At 40.5% G+C, this 18,624-nt stretch overlaps 2 protein-coding genes across 2 annotated transcripts; one reads left to right on the top strand and one right to left on the bottom strand.

Annotated features, from left to right (window-relative positions):
* Positions 1–504: 504 nt before the first annotated feature.
* On the bottom strand, positions 505–4,684 carry LOC109468859 (membrane progestin receptor gamma-B-like). The gene is made up of 3 exons (XM_019767220.1): positions 3,781–4,684; positions 2,986–3,112; positions 505–2,254 (listed from the first exon to the last, which is right to left on the bottom strand). The coding sequence occupies exons 1-3, from the start codon at positions 4,390–4,392 to the stop codon at positions 1,971–1,973; spliced, it is 1,023 nt and encodes a 340-aa protein (XP_019622779.1). The 5' UTR covers positions 4,393–4,684; the 3' UTR covers positions 505–1,970.
* Positions 4,685–13,438: 8,754 nt separating this feature from the next.
* On the top strand, positions 13,439–15,749 carry LOC109468485 (gibberellin 2-beta-dioxygenase 8-like). The gene is made up of 3 exons (XM_019766730.1): positions 13,439–13,708; positions 14,251–14,361; positions 15,087–15,749. Exons 1-3 carry the CDS (start codon positions 13,547–13,549, stop codon positions 15,267–15,269), a joined length of 456 nt encoding a protein of 151 aa, XP_019622289.1. The 5' UTR covers positions 13,439–13,546; the 3' UTR covers positions 15,270–15,749.
* Positions 15,750–18,624: the final 2,875 nt, after the last annotated feature.

Raw genomic sequence — 18,624 nt, forward strand, 5'->3', positions numbered from 1 at the left:
TTCCAGTTTGTTTTACCATTTATTCTTCAGTTTTGCCTTTGCGAAAGACCACATTGATTACATCGGGAAGCAGTCATTAAAGTGACGTTGCCATGACGACCACTTCAAGTTCCCAACAGACCGCTGATCAGCAGGAGCTGTGATGTAACATGCAAATAAATGTTCACTCATCAGTGACAAATCCGTCTGGATGCATTTTCTTAAAACAAAGAGCCTTTACACTAGTTGCATTAGAATAACAGTATACTATTAGAAAATATTGCTAAAAAATCAAAACAAGGAATCTGAATATTGTGTTAACGTAGAATATTGAACGTGGTTTTGATAGCCTAGAACTACGTGTCTGCTTTAGTTCTGAAACCCCCTTAAGGTTGTGTAGGGCCATGGTCTAGTACTGACAAATCCAGTGCTCTAGAATTCTTCTTTTTGGAATAAAATGAACGGATTGCAGAATTATAATAAGTTTTTCTCACATTATATTTTCATACATAATTCAAAGCATCACTTTTAAATGAAATAAAGCTCGCTGGCTGGTAGTCATAAAAATTAAAAGTTAATGGGGGAAGCACATTTTAGTGCAGTAAAAACACAGTTCACACTTTTAGCTACAGTTTTCTACGAAATTTTGACACAGCTTTTCTTCTTAAAAATCATCAACTTAATATCCACTCTAAAACTTTGTAAATGGAATAGACCGTGCCAACTAAGTGATGTGTCTCAGCATCACTATTATGACTACAATATGCACGTTCCTATATAGTTATGCCAATATAAAACATTCTTCCTACCATACATTGTATTATTCATGTAAAGGCTAGTACAAAGATATTGCATTTATACAAGTAGTTGCAAAATATATATATACTTCAAGCAGCAATCCATTTAGTCCCTGTTCATCATCAATATCTAAAATATATACTTCTAAAATGTTTAAAGCAGTTTAAAGGGTCTTTTGGAAGGGAGGTTAACTACAGCTATAAAAATATAATATCAGTTTGGCCACTGCAACAATTTCATAAAACAAAAGCTGCCTTCTCCTAATAAAACAAAAGATGCCCAATAGTTCAGTTCCTAAGCACAGGACACATCTTCTTGTAGTACGTAACATATACATATACATATACATATACATGTACATATAAACAGCATAATGCACAATGCTCTAAGGCACAGATAGTTACTTACATAGTTTACGCATTTCTTTTTACCAGCAAATTCTTCTCCATAATGATCATTGATTGGAGAAATTTATGGTACTGGAATTTCAATCAGAATAATATTCTAAACATGTCTTGCTATGTAAATTGCACAACTCTTCCATGTACTGTGCAGCACATTCTACATGCACACTGAATTTAAGTGTGCATAGTCCAGTGGATGGTGACCCTGACTGGTCTGGAGTTTGACTCTTTTGCCACTCACACGACCGGCTCAAGATGACTGAAGGGCTCTCACTTCCATTTGACTCAGTCAAAAGTTTCGCAGTGATGTACATTTCTGACATGTGACTGTCATTTATATAATCTCTGTATAAAGCAGTCTACCAAATAGAAGGCACAAACAAGCATATTTAAACTTAAACTGGCTTTTCATGTAAGGCACTGCCATGGCTAATGTATCTAGTAATTTTTATTTATCATATATAAAGCAACAATTGTCAATATTATATATCATAATATTGGGAGTATTAAAGTTGAATGTTTCATTGCATTTTAAAATTATCAACATTAGAAAATTAATGCACATTACTGGCTTCGATAAATTTACATAAAATTGATAGACTAATTTTTTTTTAGAAAAAAGCTTGTTTGCAACATTGCCCTGTTTGTAGTATAATTCTAGCAAGTTATAAATTATAAAAGCAATATGTTTGTTTTCACATTTAGCACTTCAGAAGAATTATGGTAATCCTTTAAAATATCATGTCATGATAATGACTGATAGGTCTCCTTCACCCTGACCTCCAGGGTTCAATCACCTTTGCTCTTCAACCCCTGACCTCTGACTTTCAGCCATGTTGGCTTCTCCAGATAGAGAGATAGAGTGAAGAAAAGAATGATCAGAAGGTTTTTCGCCAGGACCAGTGACATGAGGCCGATGTTGTCCCAGAATTCCACGGGCTGTGGTCGCACGGTGTCGAGGAATTCGCGGCGCGCCTGGAGATCGGTCAGAACGCCGGAGATCTGGAAGTTGGTCGCGATGATCCCCGTCACGTGGAAGAGTTGGTGACTGTGCCCGATGATGTCAAACTTTCCTGTCAGGAAAACAACAACATGTATTACCTTTCCCTTATCATACAAACTGTACTGTAGGAGTATAGTATCAGATGTATATGACTGTATTATAGCATGATTTCGGCATAGACACAAGCTTCAGGATCTGTATCTGTTACTAGATGCCCTTCAGTGTAACACACCAGCTTTTGTATCTGTATCTTTATAGCCGGTATAACTGCTTTTTAGCATTATACACACTTTGAGCTTCTGCACTAGTATCTGTATACCCGGTATAACTGCCCTTCGGCATAACACACCAGGCTCTGTATCTGTATAGCCAGTATAACCGATAACACACCAGGTACTGTACCTGTCTCTGTATAGCTGGTATAACAACAATTTGATGTTACACACAAGCGCCTGTATCTGTATAACCGTCATTTGGCGTAACACACCCAGCTTCCATATCTGTATCTGTATAGCCAGTATAACCGCTCTTCAGCGTTACACACCAGCATCTGTATCAGTATCTGTATATACAGCCAGTAAAACTGCCCCTACTGGCTTCAGCATACAGTAACTGTCTGTGTCTGTATAACCCTTAGCCCTTCAGCCTAACACACCTGTCCAGCTTTTATATTCTATATCTGTATACTATAACCACCATTTGGTGTAACACCAAGATAACCTTGAGTTTCATCTTCCCAAGAACTACCCAAAAGAAGAACATCCACATGAGCTAATAAATATTGAGTGAACGAATGATTACCTGGTGCGAGGACTTCAGGGATGTGTGTAGCGTACAGGAATGGAGTCAGGAAAGAGAAGAATAACATCCAGTAGTAGATGATCACTGCCTCGTTGTGACTGCACCCCTCCCCATGGCACAGGAACACCTGGAAAACAAGATGTAACAGTGGGGGGTTCATAGGCGCTACCAACTGACCTGGCTGATGGATCTAGACCTTTTAGTCAAGTGGTTAGAGCGTCAGATTTTGAAGCTGGTGCTCGGTAGGTCGTGGGTTCGAACCCCGACCCGGGACCAGGGGTTTCTTTCTGTTTTTACTGCTCGCCTCTGTTTCTTACAAAGACACCAGAAATTTCCAGAGAGTATTCTACTAGTAGGTTTTCTTAAACTTGACAATTGAGGAGATATTGTATGACAATTCCCCTGTACAAGATCTGAGTGAAACTGGCTGCCTGGCCCAGGTGTCCCCCACTTTTATGGGTGCCTGCATGCCCTTCAATCAGGCCTTTTTAGTCTTTATAATCCAAAGACAGCCTTGCCAAAAACTTTGTATGTAATGTAATTCGTAATAGAACATTAGCCGCAAAGCGTAAAGTCGTAATCAGCTCTGAGACTTTATCGTTATTCGTGATTATATTCCTCCAACCAGGTGCCTTACAAGTGTGTGTAAATAACTATGGGAACATAAGCAAACACACAGACAGCCACACTGACAAAAAAACCCTCTGTATTATGTACGTAATTAGTAAAGCTCAACTACTACTACTACTAACAACAAAAGTGTAGATAGAACGTTAACTTTGAGCCAGTTTTTACCCTGTAGCAGAGTGGAATGCTGTTGAAGAAGTACGGTAGAGAGAAGGACAGAAGTCTCATCGCTTTCCTCATCTTCGGGCGATCCTCGAACCGTGACGTACACGACAGCAGCGTACAGCCCACCGCCAAGCCCGCCGCAACTCTCAAGAACACATCGTCGAACCACGAGCCTACAAAAGCGTCCGGGAAGACATACGCGTGATACGCGATGCCCGATCCGAGACTGTAGAGGCTGAGCGCGCCGTAGTCCATGAAATACGAGATATGCTGCGCTCGGTCAGACATACAGTTAAAACAGTGTGCCATACTACTGGTGATCGGATACGCACAGCACGACAACATGAAGACGAGAAGTGGCCATGTATACGGGTCAACCCAGAAATCGAAATCGTACGAAACAGCGACCAGTCGCCAAATAAAGTACCAGAATGGAAGAAAGTGGGTCCAGAAATTGAGTGTCTCGTTGGTCAGTTGGAAGAGGCTGAGGACACAATCTGTTGCAGAACTTTTCGGTTTACGGTATCCGTGTACGATACAGTGTTCGCGATAGTGGTGGGGAATGTCATCTATGTGAAGTAGTTCTGTCGTCCAGACTTTGAGTCCACTCCACATTTTTTGCAGTTCTTGTTTAACTTTCTGACCTCACTGCAACTTGATTCAAATTTTAGATGTACTGCTTTTTTCGAACTGCATGGATTTTGTTTTGAAAATTTCAAAGAAAACTTTAAAACATATATTAAGGTAATCTGTAGTATGCATGCATATTCAAGTTAGCTCTTGCACCAACTTAGAAGTCTCTGGAAGTGGTCTACATAGTAGACCTTAAATGTCACTCATAAACAGGTGTCTTGAAATTCGGCAAATCTCTTCCTCCAGTCTCAAGTGGGAAAGTCATCACCAAATTTCTCACCTGCAAGACAAAAAGAAGACATTCTTAGTCAATTGGTCACTTAAGTCTCTAAACCCTTGTCCTGCAGTACCCATTTATATATGGGTTGTAAAGGGTAAAGGTACATTATTGTATGAAACAACATGTAACGGTTAATTAGCAAGAAAACTCCATCTATCTGGACCAAAAGGTTGAGTTCGAAGCCCAGGCTATGTATAGTAATGCAGGTTTTAAACTACTAGTACAACTTCCAGTTCTCATCAATACACCATTAGTATACATGTACTTGTCTCCAAGTCATTTTACAACAACAGCTTCTTTCCCCAGACTGCAAAATTATGGAACTCTCTTCCAAACAGATGCTTTCCGTCCGACTACAATCCACAAAGCTTCAAAACAAAGGTCCACCACCATCTCCTGACACAACTACATTATACTCGTATAAACTAAGTACCTCTAGCTCTTAATGCCTAGAAGTGGCCAAAATAATTGGCCTTACATTGAGCAACACCATAAAAAAAAAAGTGGCAAATTGAAGAATGAGTTTTGTCATCAATTCTACCCTATTTCTGGAAACCCTACAGTTAGTAGTCGTGACTGATATATAGTTCAAGTATTGTTCTGTTGAACTCCATTCTTTCCAAAATAGTCACATTGTATCAGTATAAAAAGCACCATCTGGCCATACATACTAGTACATTACTTCTTTATTTAGCACCACACATTAACATATGGGAGTGGTGACTTTGTATGTCACACTTGACATTTATGTTTCCTTTTCTTTCTTGAAGTCTTTATCACAAGTTTCTTTACCACGAGCACCGTCTTCAAACCTTTCTACCAGTTGCTATGACAAGGTCAATGACCCCTTTTCAGACTTCTAAAACCGTGACTGTGCCCACGCAAACAGAGGGATTGTCTGGCTGAACAAAAAGTAAGAGAAAGATGCTTTCAGAATGTTCTCTGTGCCCACCCACACTGACATACTTTCCTTGGCATTTCTTCAAAATCTGACACCATTACTACACACCGGAGGAATGCTACTATAGGAGGCCTAAAATTGACATTGACCTGCCTATACATACTAAATAATGTAATCCATAGCTTTTAAGGCTCAGCCAAAGTCACTTGTTTGAAACAGTGGCACCTACTAAACAAAAAAGCTAAAAAAAGGCCCAAAATTGACTTTGACCATCATGCTTCCCAGGCCTACTAGTATACATACTAAAAATGTACTAAATATCACCACAATCCAATCACAACTCAGTACTAAGACTTTTGTAATGTTTAGCCAAAGTCAGTTCTTTGAAACCTGACACTAACCGACCAAAAAAAGTGACTAATGGGCCTAAAATTGACTTTGACCTTCGTGTTTTCAAGGCATACCTAAATAATATACCAAATATCATCACATCCACAGTTACTAGTATGCTAAAGCCATTTGTTTGAAACCTGACACCAACTGGACAAAGAAAGTTACTAGAATGCACAAAATTGACCTTGACTTGTATTTCTATGATGGTGAGACCTAGGATATCAAATATCATCACAATCCATCCATAGCTTCTTGAGTTAATCTTTTCACACAATACCTCCTTCAAGCAGGTAATAACTTAAAGACACTGTCTGGTAAGAGTTAACTGACCTTAACCTTAACCTTCACACTCCTGTCTAACCCTGTAACATCACAAATTTGTGGACAAAAGGCAAACTCAGCAAGTAGAAGGTTAAGCACAATAGCACTGAGAATATTAGCATTCAGCTGACCAGGCCAAAAAAAAATGTGACATGAAATCAGAGATTTTAGACCTCCAGGATTCAGTAATTTTGACCTCTGGCTTTATATCCCATCTAAAAGACGCAAGTCCATAAGCAAAGCTTAGGTACACAATTTCAACCGAGTTAAGAAATGGGCCTATAGGTGTAAAGTACCTTAGCCTCTACCAGGCTTGGGGAGGCGGCTGGAAAGAGTAGAAATCGGCCAAATAGCGAGATATGCATGGCAAGGGAGTTTGTCCCTTGAGAGAACAGGGGTGTGGCGAACTGTTCTCTCAATGGACAAACTCCCTTGCATATGTCTCTATTTGGCCGATTTCTACTCTTTCCAGCCACCTCCCCAAGCCTGGTAGAGGCTAAAGTACCTTTCCCAAAGACATGTAACATCATATTGGGGCCTGCCAAGGATTCGAACCCAGAACCTTCAGATTGTGAAAACGAAGCCAAGAATCCTAAACCACCTGGCTACCTTAAGCTTGTTCCTTTGACATGTAATGTCTGGCTACTCACATATTTGCACACACAAAACATGTGTTTGGTGACAACCAAGGTACACTAAACTATACTGTGAATCTTAAAATATAAGCGGACAGTTTATTTTCAACAATGATCTCTTATGGCAAATCACATAACACCAAATATGTGTTTTTAATTACACTGTACGGTACATAATTGTTTCAACTGCAAATTTCAAACAACAAAATCATACTATTCCCTCTTATAGCCAAATAATACCACTGCAAAAGTAAATGCATTTTACAGTATTAGTGTATATGTAACATTTCCCCTATAGAATGCAGCATAATACTACTAGTAGCCTAAACACTGGGCTAAAAATACTTAATATGGAAATCTGCACCAGATAAATTTTACCTGCACTAAGAAATGTATAAGGATCATTATAAAAAGTTAACCTATCAGAAACCATTGCCATCATTTCTTATATACATGTAGTACTTCATAAGTGAAGACAGTCAATGCAGCAACATCTATATAAAACTGTAAGGTGCAGGTAGACATCAGAAATACCTGCACAGCTCCAATTTTACCTAAACTAACCTGAATATACCACTTAGTACTAGTGCAGGTAGACATCAGAAGTACCTGCACAGCTCCAATTTTACCTGCACTAAAACATGCACTAACCTGCACTAACTGGCATTAATGCAGCTGGTATTTCCAGCCCGGCTAAGGGTACTTGGAGGTGGAACCATTCATGTAATTGGCCTGTCATTTAAGCGCGGAAAGCATGCAAGTTGTTTTGAAACCTGACCATGGCTACCATTGTGCCAGTGTTTACTTGGTCACCAATAAAGGGGTGTGGTGACTTTAGATGGGTGTGTCGCAAACTGATAACGGCATGTACTTTTGGCGAAACTTTGGTCTAACATTTTTCTTAGGATTTCAACCTTCAAACTTATGTGTACATATGTATATACACAAACTGCAAGATAGTCAAGCAAATTTGATACATTAGATTTTGATAAATTGGTAACTTTTACAAAGCCATGTTCAATAAAATGGTTGATATATTGAAGAGTATGCACTTATACTATGTTACAGTTGGATTAAAATAATTTTCCAGCTAAGATTATTATACTTATGAAAAGTAACAACTCTAAATGAGCTTGTTGTGTATACAATTGTTACTATTTGAACTTCTTACTGTGTTAAGCCATAGAATTGACAAACAGATGGCAAACATATCACAAATAGCAATTCAGTAACGTTAATGTTTTAAAATAGACTTTCAAGAGTTGACAAAGTCCAAACATATGTGACAATCTTCCAAAATAGATATATTTAGATATTAGATAAGGAAAATCGCTTTGACAGATGTACAAAATGCGAAAAGTGTAAGACGATATTTCAGCGTTTAAAGCATTGACCTATTTACAATGTAAGTATATGCTTAGCCTAGTAACCAAAATTCTCTATGGGCCAGCTTAGGGGTGTTTTACCGGCCCCAGCTCTACTTAGCATGGGCCATATTTCAGGCTAGCCTCCGTAGCAGGCTTATAGAACTGGGGGTTTGGTGGTCTTCAGGTGTTTTCTGGCTAGCCTCCGTAGCAGGCTTATAGAACTGGGGGTTTGGTGGTCTTCGTCTGTTTTCTGATTAGCCTCCGTAGCAGGCTTATAGAACTGGGGGTTTGGTGGTCTTCGTCTGTTTTCTGATTAGCCTCCGTAGCAGGCTTATAGAACTGGGGGTTTGGTGGTCTTCGTCTGTTTTCTGATTAGCCCAGTTTAAAAACACGGGGGTAATTCAACCAGGCCAGCTATGTTGTCTATATGAATATGCAATCAGAAAATAGCACACAAAAGCTCCCAAAGACCCTGAAGACCTCCAAAACCCCCAGTTTTTGGCATGCTATGGAGGCTGATTTCTGTCAACCTATCTTTCTCGTGGGCATTTCTACACCATTAAAAGCATACCCCACAGTATGAGCTAACCCCGTAAAAATTTACCGGCTTGCGGTAAAGGGTCTGGGCGGGAAGACAGCTCTCCCAGTACCGTAGAGATACCAGCGATCTCCCGATGGTACCGTTATGGTTACTTACCAGGCCAAGTCTGGGCCCGTGAAATTTGGGGACGCGACAAGTTTTTTGATGAGGTCATTCTGGCAGGAAAAAGAAGTGTGACACACCCAAAGATTCACAGCGAAAGATAAGCCCCTCTGTCAACAGCCGAGCCTAAACTTGATCTAAATAATTGGCCGGAATTCTGACCGCCGGCGGCATAGGAATTTCTCGAATCTTCGCTGGCTAATTTAATGTCTTCAAAGTTGTAAAATATCCTAATTAAGTCAGAACAGCACAATACGTTTGGGCTCTTGGATTTACCACGAATTTTCAACTTAAGATACAGTTCCCCAGTTTACTTCACAGCTTTTTCAGAAGGTTGGCAAGATATTTAAGGTTTACGCAAACACACGTATACAGACCCCTTAACGGTTCCCACATTTGCAAGCGTTTAGCGCCCTAAATCTAAAGAAACAAGGGTCCTACTTACGGTAGGTGGTCAGGGAGATCTTAAAGATGGTTGAGCATGCGAAGACGTGACTGTTTTCGGCTCAAGACAGCTGCACGGGCGCGGTAGAAGTGAAGACTATGCGGCCCGCGCCCGCTAGCATATATTTGTTGTCAACTTGACAGAGTTGGGCGGAAAGGTCACCCAAGGGGTCAACAAGCTGTGCCACTAGTCCAGACGGGGGTGTGAGGTGCCAAACATAATATGCTTCTTAAATGTTGTTACGACAGCAAGAAAGTTGAGATATTTAAGACTATTATCATAACTATTCAGAAATAGATATCTAAAAGTGTACTATTAAGTGCAATTGACGTTGATCACATCAATTATTAGTGGGAAAGTCTGCCACACCCGAAAATTAGTGGTCTGGCCCATTTTATTTTGTCGTCTGTCATTCTGATACGGGACGGATACGGTATATATGCACGTTATATACGCTTTAAACCTGCAGAATGATGCAATAGGCTGCTATATCGAACAATTTATGATTCAGAATCGACCTACACGAATGCTGACACCACAGTTTTGCACAGCAAACTCGTAAGTTTTGAGACCACCTTGCTTGGTTTTTGATCTGTTGGCAACTTCCTTAATAGTGGGTCTTAGTGGTCTGACCAGTAAACTATCGTTGTATAATCGTCTTCTTTTCGCGGTAGGGTTAACACCTGAGATTACTCTGCTTGATATACGTACATACATGTACATACACACGTATGTTATTGAGATTTGAGGCATTTTAAATATGACACAACTCAACATCAAGTTGCAGGTAAGTTACATGTAACTAGGGGTTCAAAGTCGAATCAGAATTTCTGACGTTGGTCACATATAGGATGGATCTTAAAAGCCAAAAAACAAGACGTGTGTTTGCTTATTAATATTATTGATTTCTCAGCCTATTTTTATTTATAAGACTACACAATTTGCCAAGTCCCCTGGCATGCTATCTGCCTATTTGACCTGACTGAATGGGGTTACCCACCCGTCTAACGATTAATAAAGAAGTAAACTAAGTACTACTCTTCTGAAGTCGTATTGAGGATTAATGAGGGCATTAAACTCCACAGATATTTTGAGTGACATCAGAATTCGGAGATACATCAGATAGCATAACTATCAGTCTAAAGCTCTGATACTCTACGACCTTCTGTGTGTTATACATAGGACGCCATAGGATGGACAAAGCCACGCGACAGCAAGAGGAGAAGTTGCCTGTCATAGATTTCGCAGCCTACAGCTTGCAGAATGAAACTACAGACGACGATCAGCTCCAGTGTCTCGCTACAAGACTTGTACAGGCCTTCTCAACAGAAGGGTTTGTTTATCTCCGTAACCATGGGATACCAAACGCTCTGGTAAGACTGTATCTAAATATTTTTTTTTAAATATTTTAAAATATTTTTTAATTCCAACATCTAATCACAAGACGCGGTGACGGCACACTCAAGTTTTTTTTTCAACTCATCTAAGTATTGGGGCTTAACTATTTATGTATACATTTGCAGAAGGATATGTTTTTGCTCAGTTTCTTCTTCTTCCGGTTCAAAGAAAGTAAATGGCCTGGACCAGATGTCTGTCACCATCGTAACTTATGCAGAATGATATGTTTTTGCTCAGTTTCCTCTTCTTCTTTCTCTTCAAACAAAGTCAATGACCTGGACCAGACGTCTGTCACCATGGTAACTTGTGCTGTAGGCAACACCCTGTGGTGTTGGGTTACATTAAGTAGCAGGACATAGATCGAGAGCCAGCTTACCATACGTATATGTACATATGAGTGTATATGACTTTGATTAAGTATAAACAGTGCAGTAGTAGTTGGGTTAGACCAGGTGAAGGTAAACATTATGTATTTGCATTGCAAATGTTACATTTCTTGTTTAAAAGTTAGATTATATGAATTACAATGGATAAGGCCATAGTTGATAGTTTTTTTATCAAAATGCTCCAATTTAAAGGATTTGTTTGTTTGTTTGTTTGTTTAGATTTCCAAGACGTTTGAAGCAGCCGACAAGTTCTTTTCTTTACCAGAGGAGGTAAAGAAGAGGTTTTGTAAATCACAAGACTGCAGCCTCTACTGGGTCGGCCATCAAGCCGAAAGGTATCGTAGTTATTGGGTAGCATATCATATCATAATCATGAAATAAAAATCAATATAATGATTTATAGATATGACCATGTGTGCAAGGGCAAAAAGTTGATTCATCTTACTACATTTAAAGAATGTACGTGTCTAGAGAATCGACTTTGAAAATACCACTCTCAAACATATTCGTAGACATGGGACCAGCCCCTCCAACTTGCTACATAATGTAACCCAACACCACAGGGAGTCTGCCATAGCACGTGTTACCATGGTGACAGACGTCTGGTTCAGGGCCTAACCTTGTGTAGAGACGGAGACAATTGCAAATTGCATTGGATGTCGTAAAAGTTATCACCTTAAATTTCAGCTTCACATATAGTGGTTAGCTTAATTAGTTATTGATTCGATGAAATTAAATAACTAATACCATGTTTTTATCATATCTTTACAGAGTAAATCCGGACCGGCCTGCGGATGTCAAAGAAGCTATGGGTGTTTACCGGCCACGTGACAATGAAAAGGTTACAAATTTTCAACAACTACAAAAAATGTTCTTGGGAGGACTATGCAGAACCGTGCCTGATCCAAAACCCTACCCACTCAGGTTTAGAGCTAGATAGATGTGTTGATAGACAGAGACTGTCCAGAACCGTGTCTGATCCGAACCCTTACGCACTCAGGCATAGAACTAGATAGGCACGGTTCTGGACACGATAGGAACTATCCAGATGATAAATGTAGCAACAAGGTTCTGGATATGATAGAGACTATCCTGACAATATCAATAAAGGTATAGCAACACGGTTCTGGATATGCAAAGACTACTAGTATCCAGAACCGAGCATGATCCTGATCCATTCAGGCATGGCCTGAGCTACATGTGGATAGGCACTATTCTGGATGGAATAGCGGTTATACTGCCAATACAGAACACTATACAAAAGAGATCAGAGGCTATACATGCTATATATCAATGTATCAGTCCTTGAAGTTAAACCTGAACTTCACTAATCTTTCAAAACAGCCATGGCCAAACCGGGAAGTACCAGAACTTCAACAGACGTTTCAGGAGATGTACGAAAACTGTCAACGGCTCAGTCTGAGAGTGTTGGAACTGATGGCAATGGGGCTTCAGGTTCAGGTACGTTCTAACGATACTGCATGTGCCTATAGCCTATGAGTATTTATTTATTTTATTCACATTTATTTTTCGAGGATTGGGCAAAAAGTTATAAAACTTATCTCATCCCTCTCCTCACACATAAAAGGAAACAATAAAACAAAGTAATAATAATAAGAAGAAGGAGAAATGACAAAGGTACATAATGAGCTGGTGTACAAATCAAAATCAATCAACTAAATCTAACAAAACGTCCTGTCTGCAAAATAAAGTTGAAAACCACATCAAATATTTTACAGTTGTTGACAAACGACAATGAGGGGTTACCCCTGCCTATGTGTACTAGTATGTGCTTGGAGTAAGAATAAATCTAGAGCAGTAGCGTTTTGTGCTGGACCACGTGTAGGTTAAACGTTATGCATTTACTTTGCAATGTTTTTTTTTTGTTGTTGTTGTTATTACAATATTTCATGACTAAACATGCCAGCGCCACCAACGCAATGGATAAATACAGGACATGACAATACTCATTTTCCATTGAGCTAAGTGAGGAAAGTCGTGTAAAGTGTCTCTCCCAAGGCACAAGATCGGTGGCATGTCAGGACTCGAACTCGGGACCTCTTGGTTCCGAGCACTGTGACGTTACGCCACACGCGTTCGACGCCACTTTGCAGTTGTTACCTTAAAGTTTGTAGCTTTCTTCCTATCTGTTTAGGATGTTCCCAGTTTCCTGGCCATGCGCAGTTTAATCGGTACCAGGGCCAATATCACATCGTTGACGGCTCTGCACTTAATTCTTACAGTATTACTTTGTATGACGAATGTAGTTGTTTTCTATCTGATCAGGATGTTCCCAGTTTCCTGACCATGCATAGTTTAATCGGTACCAGGGCCAATATCACATCGTTGACGGCTCTGCACTATCCGCCTGTACCTGAACACGTTAGCGAGGGGCAGCTTCGCTGTGGCGAGCACACCGACTTCGGCACCATCACTTTGCTTTTTCAGGACGAAGTTCCCGGGCTAGAGGTAGGAAAGATTGCAATTTTGTTGTGTTGCGTCGTATCCTACTTTTTAGTACACTGTTCCAGGACTAGAGGTAGAGATGTTGATGTTTTTTTAAGTGTATTGCTTCGCGTAGCGAATTATTTCATCAATACAATATCATACATAACGAAACAAGAACAGTGTGCGTGACTCTGCACCTAAGTGTTTAAATTTATTTTAACAGCGCCACACAACAAATACACATAACAGCATATTTAAAATGCATGAGAGGGCAACCTGTATTGAAAGGTAACAACATTGCCCCTGTTTTGAGCGTCCCCTCTAGTTTTGGTCAATTTTGATAAAAACAGGACATCACATATTTCACAGGTCTATGTAGAGGCGCCAGGAGGCGTATTACCAAGAAGTATGCAAACAAAGGTTAGGTGTAACAAGTCGCTCTGTAGCCGGCTGCCGTTGCGCCGCGTGCCTGCAAAGCTGGTGTGTTAAGCCGGATTCTAAGCGTAATACTTTTGCCGCCTGATATCTGCCTGGAGAAAACTAAAGAGGTCCTTCTTGTACAGGTTCTAAACCGCCACGGCAGGTACATCCCCGCCCCTCCCCTCCCAAACACGGTGGTCGTCAACATCGGAGACCTCATGCAACGGTGGACCGCTGACGGAATCGTATCAAACGTAAGAATCTATCCAAAATTCATAAGTTTAAACATCATGATAATGATGTAGCGTACTAGTGATTACTGGAAACTTACCTAGCCCTAGAACCAATTGAGGCCGAGGTCTTAGCCCGACCGCGAGTTGGATCTCCCAAAGAGTAGGGACTTTAAAACGATGCAGCTCACTCAGACTTACATTGGAGATACCAAGCGCTTCTAGCTCTGCTTGACTGTTTCTAACAGTTAATTAGATCTAGAAGACAAATACTACATGTGTTAATATAATGGGCCTAAATTCTCCTCCTAGCTCTGTTTGGCGGATGTGTTTCCGCCAATGAGATATAGGAGGTTAAAATGTAATCCTTAGTAGCCACTCAAGCTCAAGAAAATGAGAGAGAGAGAGAGGGAGAGAGAGAGAGGGAGAGAGAGAAAGGTTTATTTGAGGTGTATTTATTTACACACAAAAGCCTGTAAGCAGCCATATTTGGCTGAATTGGGAAGGCTCTAAAACACAAGATGCGCTCATAGTACAGCTATTTGATCAAAGTTCGTTACATTTGATAAAAACCTATTTCTTGCATATCAAGTTTTCATTAAAAATTACCACACGTTAAAAGTTCAATAAGCAGTATAAAAACAGTTGATTCAAATCTTTTTAAGATGAAAATTGTACATCTGCTTTACAAATGCATGCCACTCTAGTTTTCTCTTATTATTTACGTATTTTACTTTTTTTTCTATTAGAAGCATCGCGTGGTCTTGCCGGATACGGAAGCGCTGCGGAAAGTTTCTCGCAGGTCTCTCGCATTCTTCGTGAACCCAAACGATGACGCCGTCATCACATGTCTGGATGACTCCGGCAAATACGAACCAGTTAATGCTGGAGAATACGTTAAAGGCAAAATAGCGGCACTGACGAAAGAGTAGGGCCATTTATATTGTCCTTCACGGAGGGAAATCGTATTGTTATTACTCTGTTTGATATTCTTCTTCTCCAAAAACATAAGGTCAATGACCTGGACCAGACGCTATAGCGGAGTTGGGTGATGATGTACATTATGGTGCAAGTTGCAGGACAGAGTTGGAGCGTGTAGCGTCATACGTATGTACACGGTCGGAGTGGCAAGGATCCATCCCTTTCTTCTTCGTAACTAGCTGCTACTGCTGCAAAGTGAAATATATCCCGCATACTAAGTTATGCAGTTTTTAACTTGTGTGCTAGAGGACGCTTTAACGCAGACCGTTCGAAAGCGTCCTCTAGCGTCAAAGTAAAGAACTACACAAGGTAGTGAGGGTGACTAGCCTGCACGTTACTAAGCATGCTTCAAGTGTTGAAACTGTTCATATAGGAACAGGTAGTCTAGACCTTGCGTATGTAACCATATAGTGAATATGCACTACTAAAGAATATATGGCAGAACAGCACTAAAGCTAATCTCCAAGCAGATCCCTCTCGGTGGCAAAAAGACAGTATCAAATTGGCCAGGCAGTAACCATTAGCCAGAGAAGGTCCGCGGCCACCGACGGAGGGACTTTGACACATTTCTCAAATAACTACTCCTCCCCTTGTCCTCTGTGGCTGTGACTTTCGGCAGAGGTTGGTGGGGGTCAGGACAAAAAAAACGGCCATATGTAAAAATGTAACGATCATTCCCCCACAACCTCTGCTTGGAGAGTACCCTATAGCCACTGCCTACCACAACAAGCACATACGGTCACAACTCCTATATATGGAATCCTACAGTAACAGATGTGAAAAATATCCAAACGAACGAACACTAACCACATACCAACTCCCACTCTTATGTATTTTGTACCATGTACAATGTTTGTGTAATAATATGTATAGATTCATCACGACTTTTAATTATGTAAACTTTGACTATTACATCTGCCCTCATACTCAAGTAAAAGCGGCCGGCAGACAGAGTATAACTTCAACTTAGGGGTTCAAGCAGATTTACGATTCTTAATGCCCCACTGACACCTCCCTGTCCCCTGAGTTTTTACGTTTGATTGAAACCTGGAAAAAATCGAAGACGAGATCTCCCAGGGACCCTCCCACTGAAATAGATAACCTCCGAGCTGTTAATTGAAAAATAAAATCCGGGTAGACAACGTTGTTCAACTGACGAAAACCAGGTCTGTCTTCCGTTGGTCCTCTAATCTCTATGCCCTCCTCCCACCAAAGCTGTCCTGGATGAGATAAGCTCAGAACTACTAATCAAGAAAGACTCTGACATCTCAGTTATATAACAAATGATACTTTGCAGATCTATCCTTTTTTGTTTGCCTATGGATGTAAAGAATGTACGTCAGGTGTGCTAGATTAATTCCATTACAGTAGTTAGTTACCTGTATTTTACCTGTTGCAGTTGTTGTTGCATAAACTTTTTGACTTGACTTGTAATCTCAAAGGCACGTGCCTATCCTGAATGATAACTTCCGCCTAACATGTTATTAAAAACACAACACAACACACACACACACACACACACTGTGTGTGTGTGTGTGTGTGTGTGTGTGTGTGTGTGTGTGTGTGTGTGTGTGTGTGTGTAATGTTATAACTAAATTTCATAGATATCCATTCTGTGTGTGTGGTGCAACTACATGTATAGCGTTTAATACACCACAGAGCAGTATAGGACACACACACACACACCATCACGATTTATAACCCTTTGTTCCACTAACCCTAGTCTGAATAAGATAACCCATGAACTTCTAATTGAAAAAGAGACGGCGATAAGACTAGGTGAGACTCCTCTCTTTTCATGTGTTTGTTATAGGGCGAAGACACACGATTTATAGTCCAAATGTTCCACTAACCCTATTCTGAAAAAGATAACCTAAGAACTTCTAATTGAAAAATAGACGAGATAAGACTCAGTGAGACGTCTTTATTTTCGTCTTGGAGACACCTCGAGATAAAGCAGACTGTAGTTAAAGGAAATTTGCGTCAAAAACTGACAAATTTAGTGTCCTTACATGTATAACCCCCACCACCCACACACGATGCTATCTTGTCTTTTTATATATATTCCAACATCTAATCAGAAGACGTGGTGACGACACACGCAAGTTTTCCAACTTATATTAATGCCGCCACCAACACAGGGGACAATACAATGCTCATTTTCACCTGAGAGAAGTGAGGTAAGTCTTGTAAAGTGCCTTTCCCAAGGGCACAAGATCAGTGGCATGTCAAGACTCAAACCCGGGACCTCATGGTTCCGAGTCCGGAGCACTCTGCCGCTACGCCACACGACCACACATAATCATTACATTTGCCGTGACGCAGGCCTGCCGTAACGCAAAATTGTTCGGAATCAGAATTAAACGTAATTCGTAATCGGTGGTGAAAACTTTGCGTAATTCGCAATCACTACCCCTCTCCTACTTCCCCTCTCCTATATTTGCCGAATTTTACCATCCTAGCACCCTTAATTAAGAATCTGAGAGCCCTGGTGTAGGCAACGAAATGAGCACTTCGGCGTCCATGTCGTAATGAGGTAACCCCTAACTCACCTCAGCGTACATAAATTACCCAATGGCCCGAGGACGATTTAGCTCTTCTTTAGATCGCGCTGATAACCCCTCGCGATAACCTCTTCAAACCCAGAACCCCTTTCAGACCTTGTGGAGCGGAGAAGATTGGGACCACATGGCCCCAGTAATTACCCCTAATCAGGGTGGTCTTCTGGGGACAATGGGGGCAAAATTAGACAGTACAAAGAAGCTGTCAACGATGTTGAGAAGGAGAGACCCATTATGTATAGGTATATAGATATCTATAATGTCATGGCAGAGACTCCGATCTGAGTCGGCGAGTCTACGGGTAGAGATCCCGATCGGAGTTTTTGTCAACATACAAGGACTGGTGTAGGGTCAGGAGACTGTAGATAATAATGGCATCCAATGCAATTTTCATAAAAGTGCTGAATAAGGCAATCTGTATGGTATTGACACATACTGTCCCACGTACGTAATTTAGCACATTTGAATAAGTATTTCATACTTTTGGGTATTTAAAACTGTAGAAACAAGCCCCAAGATTAGCCCTTTAATGTGTTAGAGTTATCTCCCAGTTTACTAACTTCAAGTCAGAATGTCTTTTAAGAAAATATCTTAAGGTTTACACACTGGCAATTGGGATCTCTATAGCTACCTGTAAAATGACCGATTTTTCCGGTAGAAACGAATATTCAAGTCGGAGTCTCTACTCTACCCTATACCCTTCTCTCTCTCTCTCTCTCTCTCTCTCTCTCTCTATATATATATA

This window comes from Branchiostoma belcheri, unplaced genomic scaffold (assembly GCF_001625305.1).
Source record: "Branchiostoma belcheri isolate BF01 breed outbred unplaced genomic scaffold, Haploidv18h27 scaffold2, whole genome shotgun sequence".
NCBI classification, from domain to species: Eukaryota; Metazoa; Chordata; class Leptocardii; order Amphioxiformes; family Branchiostomatidae; genus Branchiostoma; species Branchiostoma belcheri.

Bases quoted from the DNA above. Each gene is read 5' to 3' on its own strand.
- LOC109468859 (XM_019767220.1), bottom strand. From the start codon at position 4,392: ATGTGGAGTGGACTCAAAGTCTGGACGACAGAACTACTTCACATAGAT. The intron at 3,113-3,780 runs GTAAAAACTGGC...CTTGTTTTCCAG, and splicing joins GCATTCCACTCTGCTACAGG to GTGTTCCTGTGCCATGGGGA. The intron at 2,255-2,985 runs GTAATCATTCGT...TTTTCCTGACAG, and splicing joins CCCTGAAGTCCTCGCACCAG to GAAAGTTTGACATCATCGGG.
- LOC109468485 (XM_019766730.1), top strand. From the start codon at position 13,547: ATGCATAGTTTAATCGGTACCAGGGCCAATATCACATCGTTGACGGCT. The intron at 13,709-14,250 runs GTAGGAAAGATT...CTTCTTGTACAG, and splicing joins ACGAAGTTCCCGGGCTAGAG to GTTCTAAACCGCCACGGCAG. The intron at 14,362-15,086 runs GTAAGAATCTAT...TTTTTCTATTAG, and splicing joins CTGACGGAATCGTATCAAAC to AAGCATCGCGTGGTCTTGCC.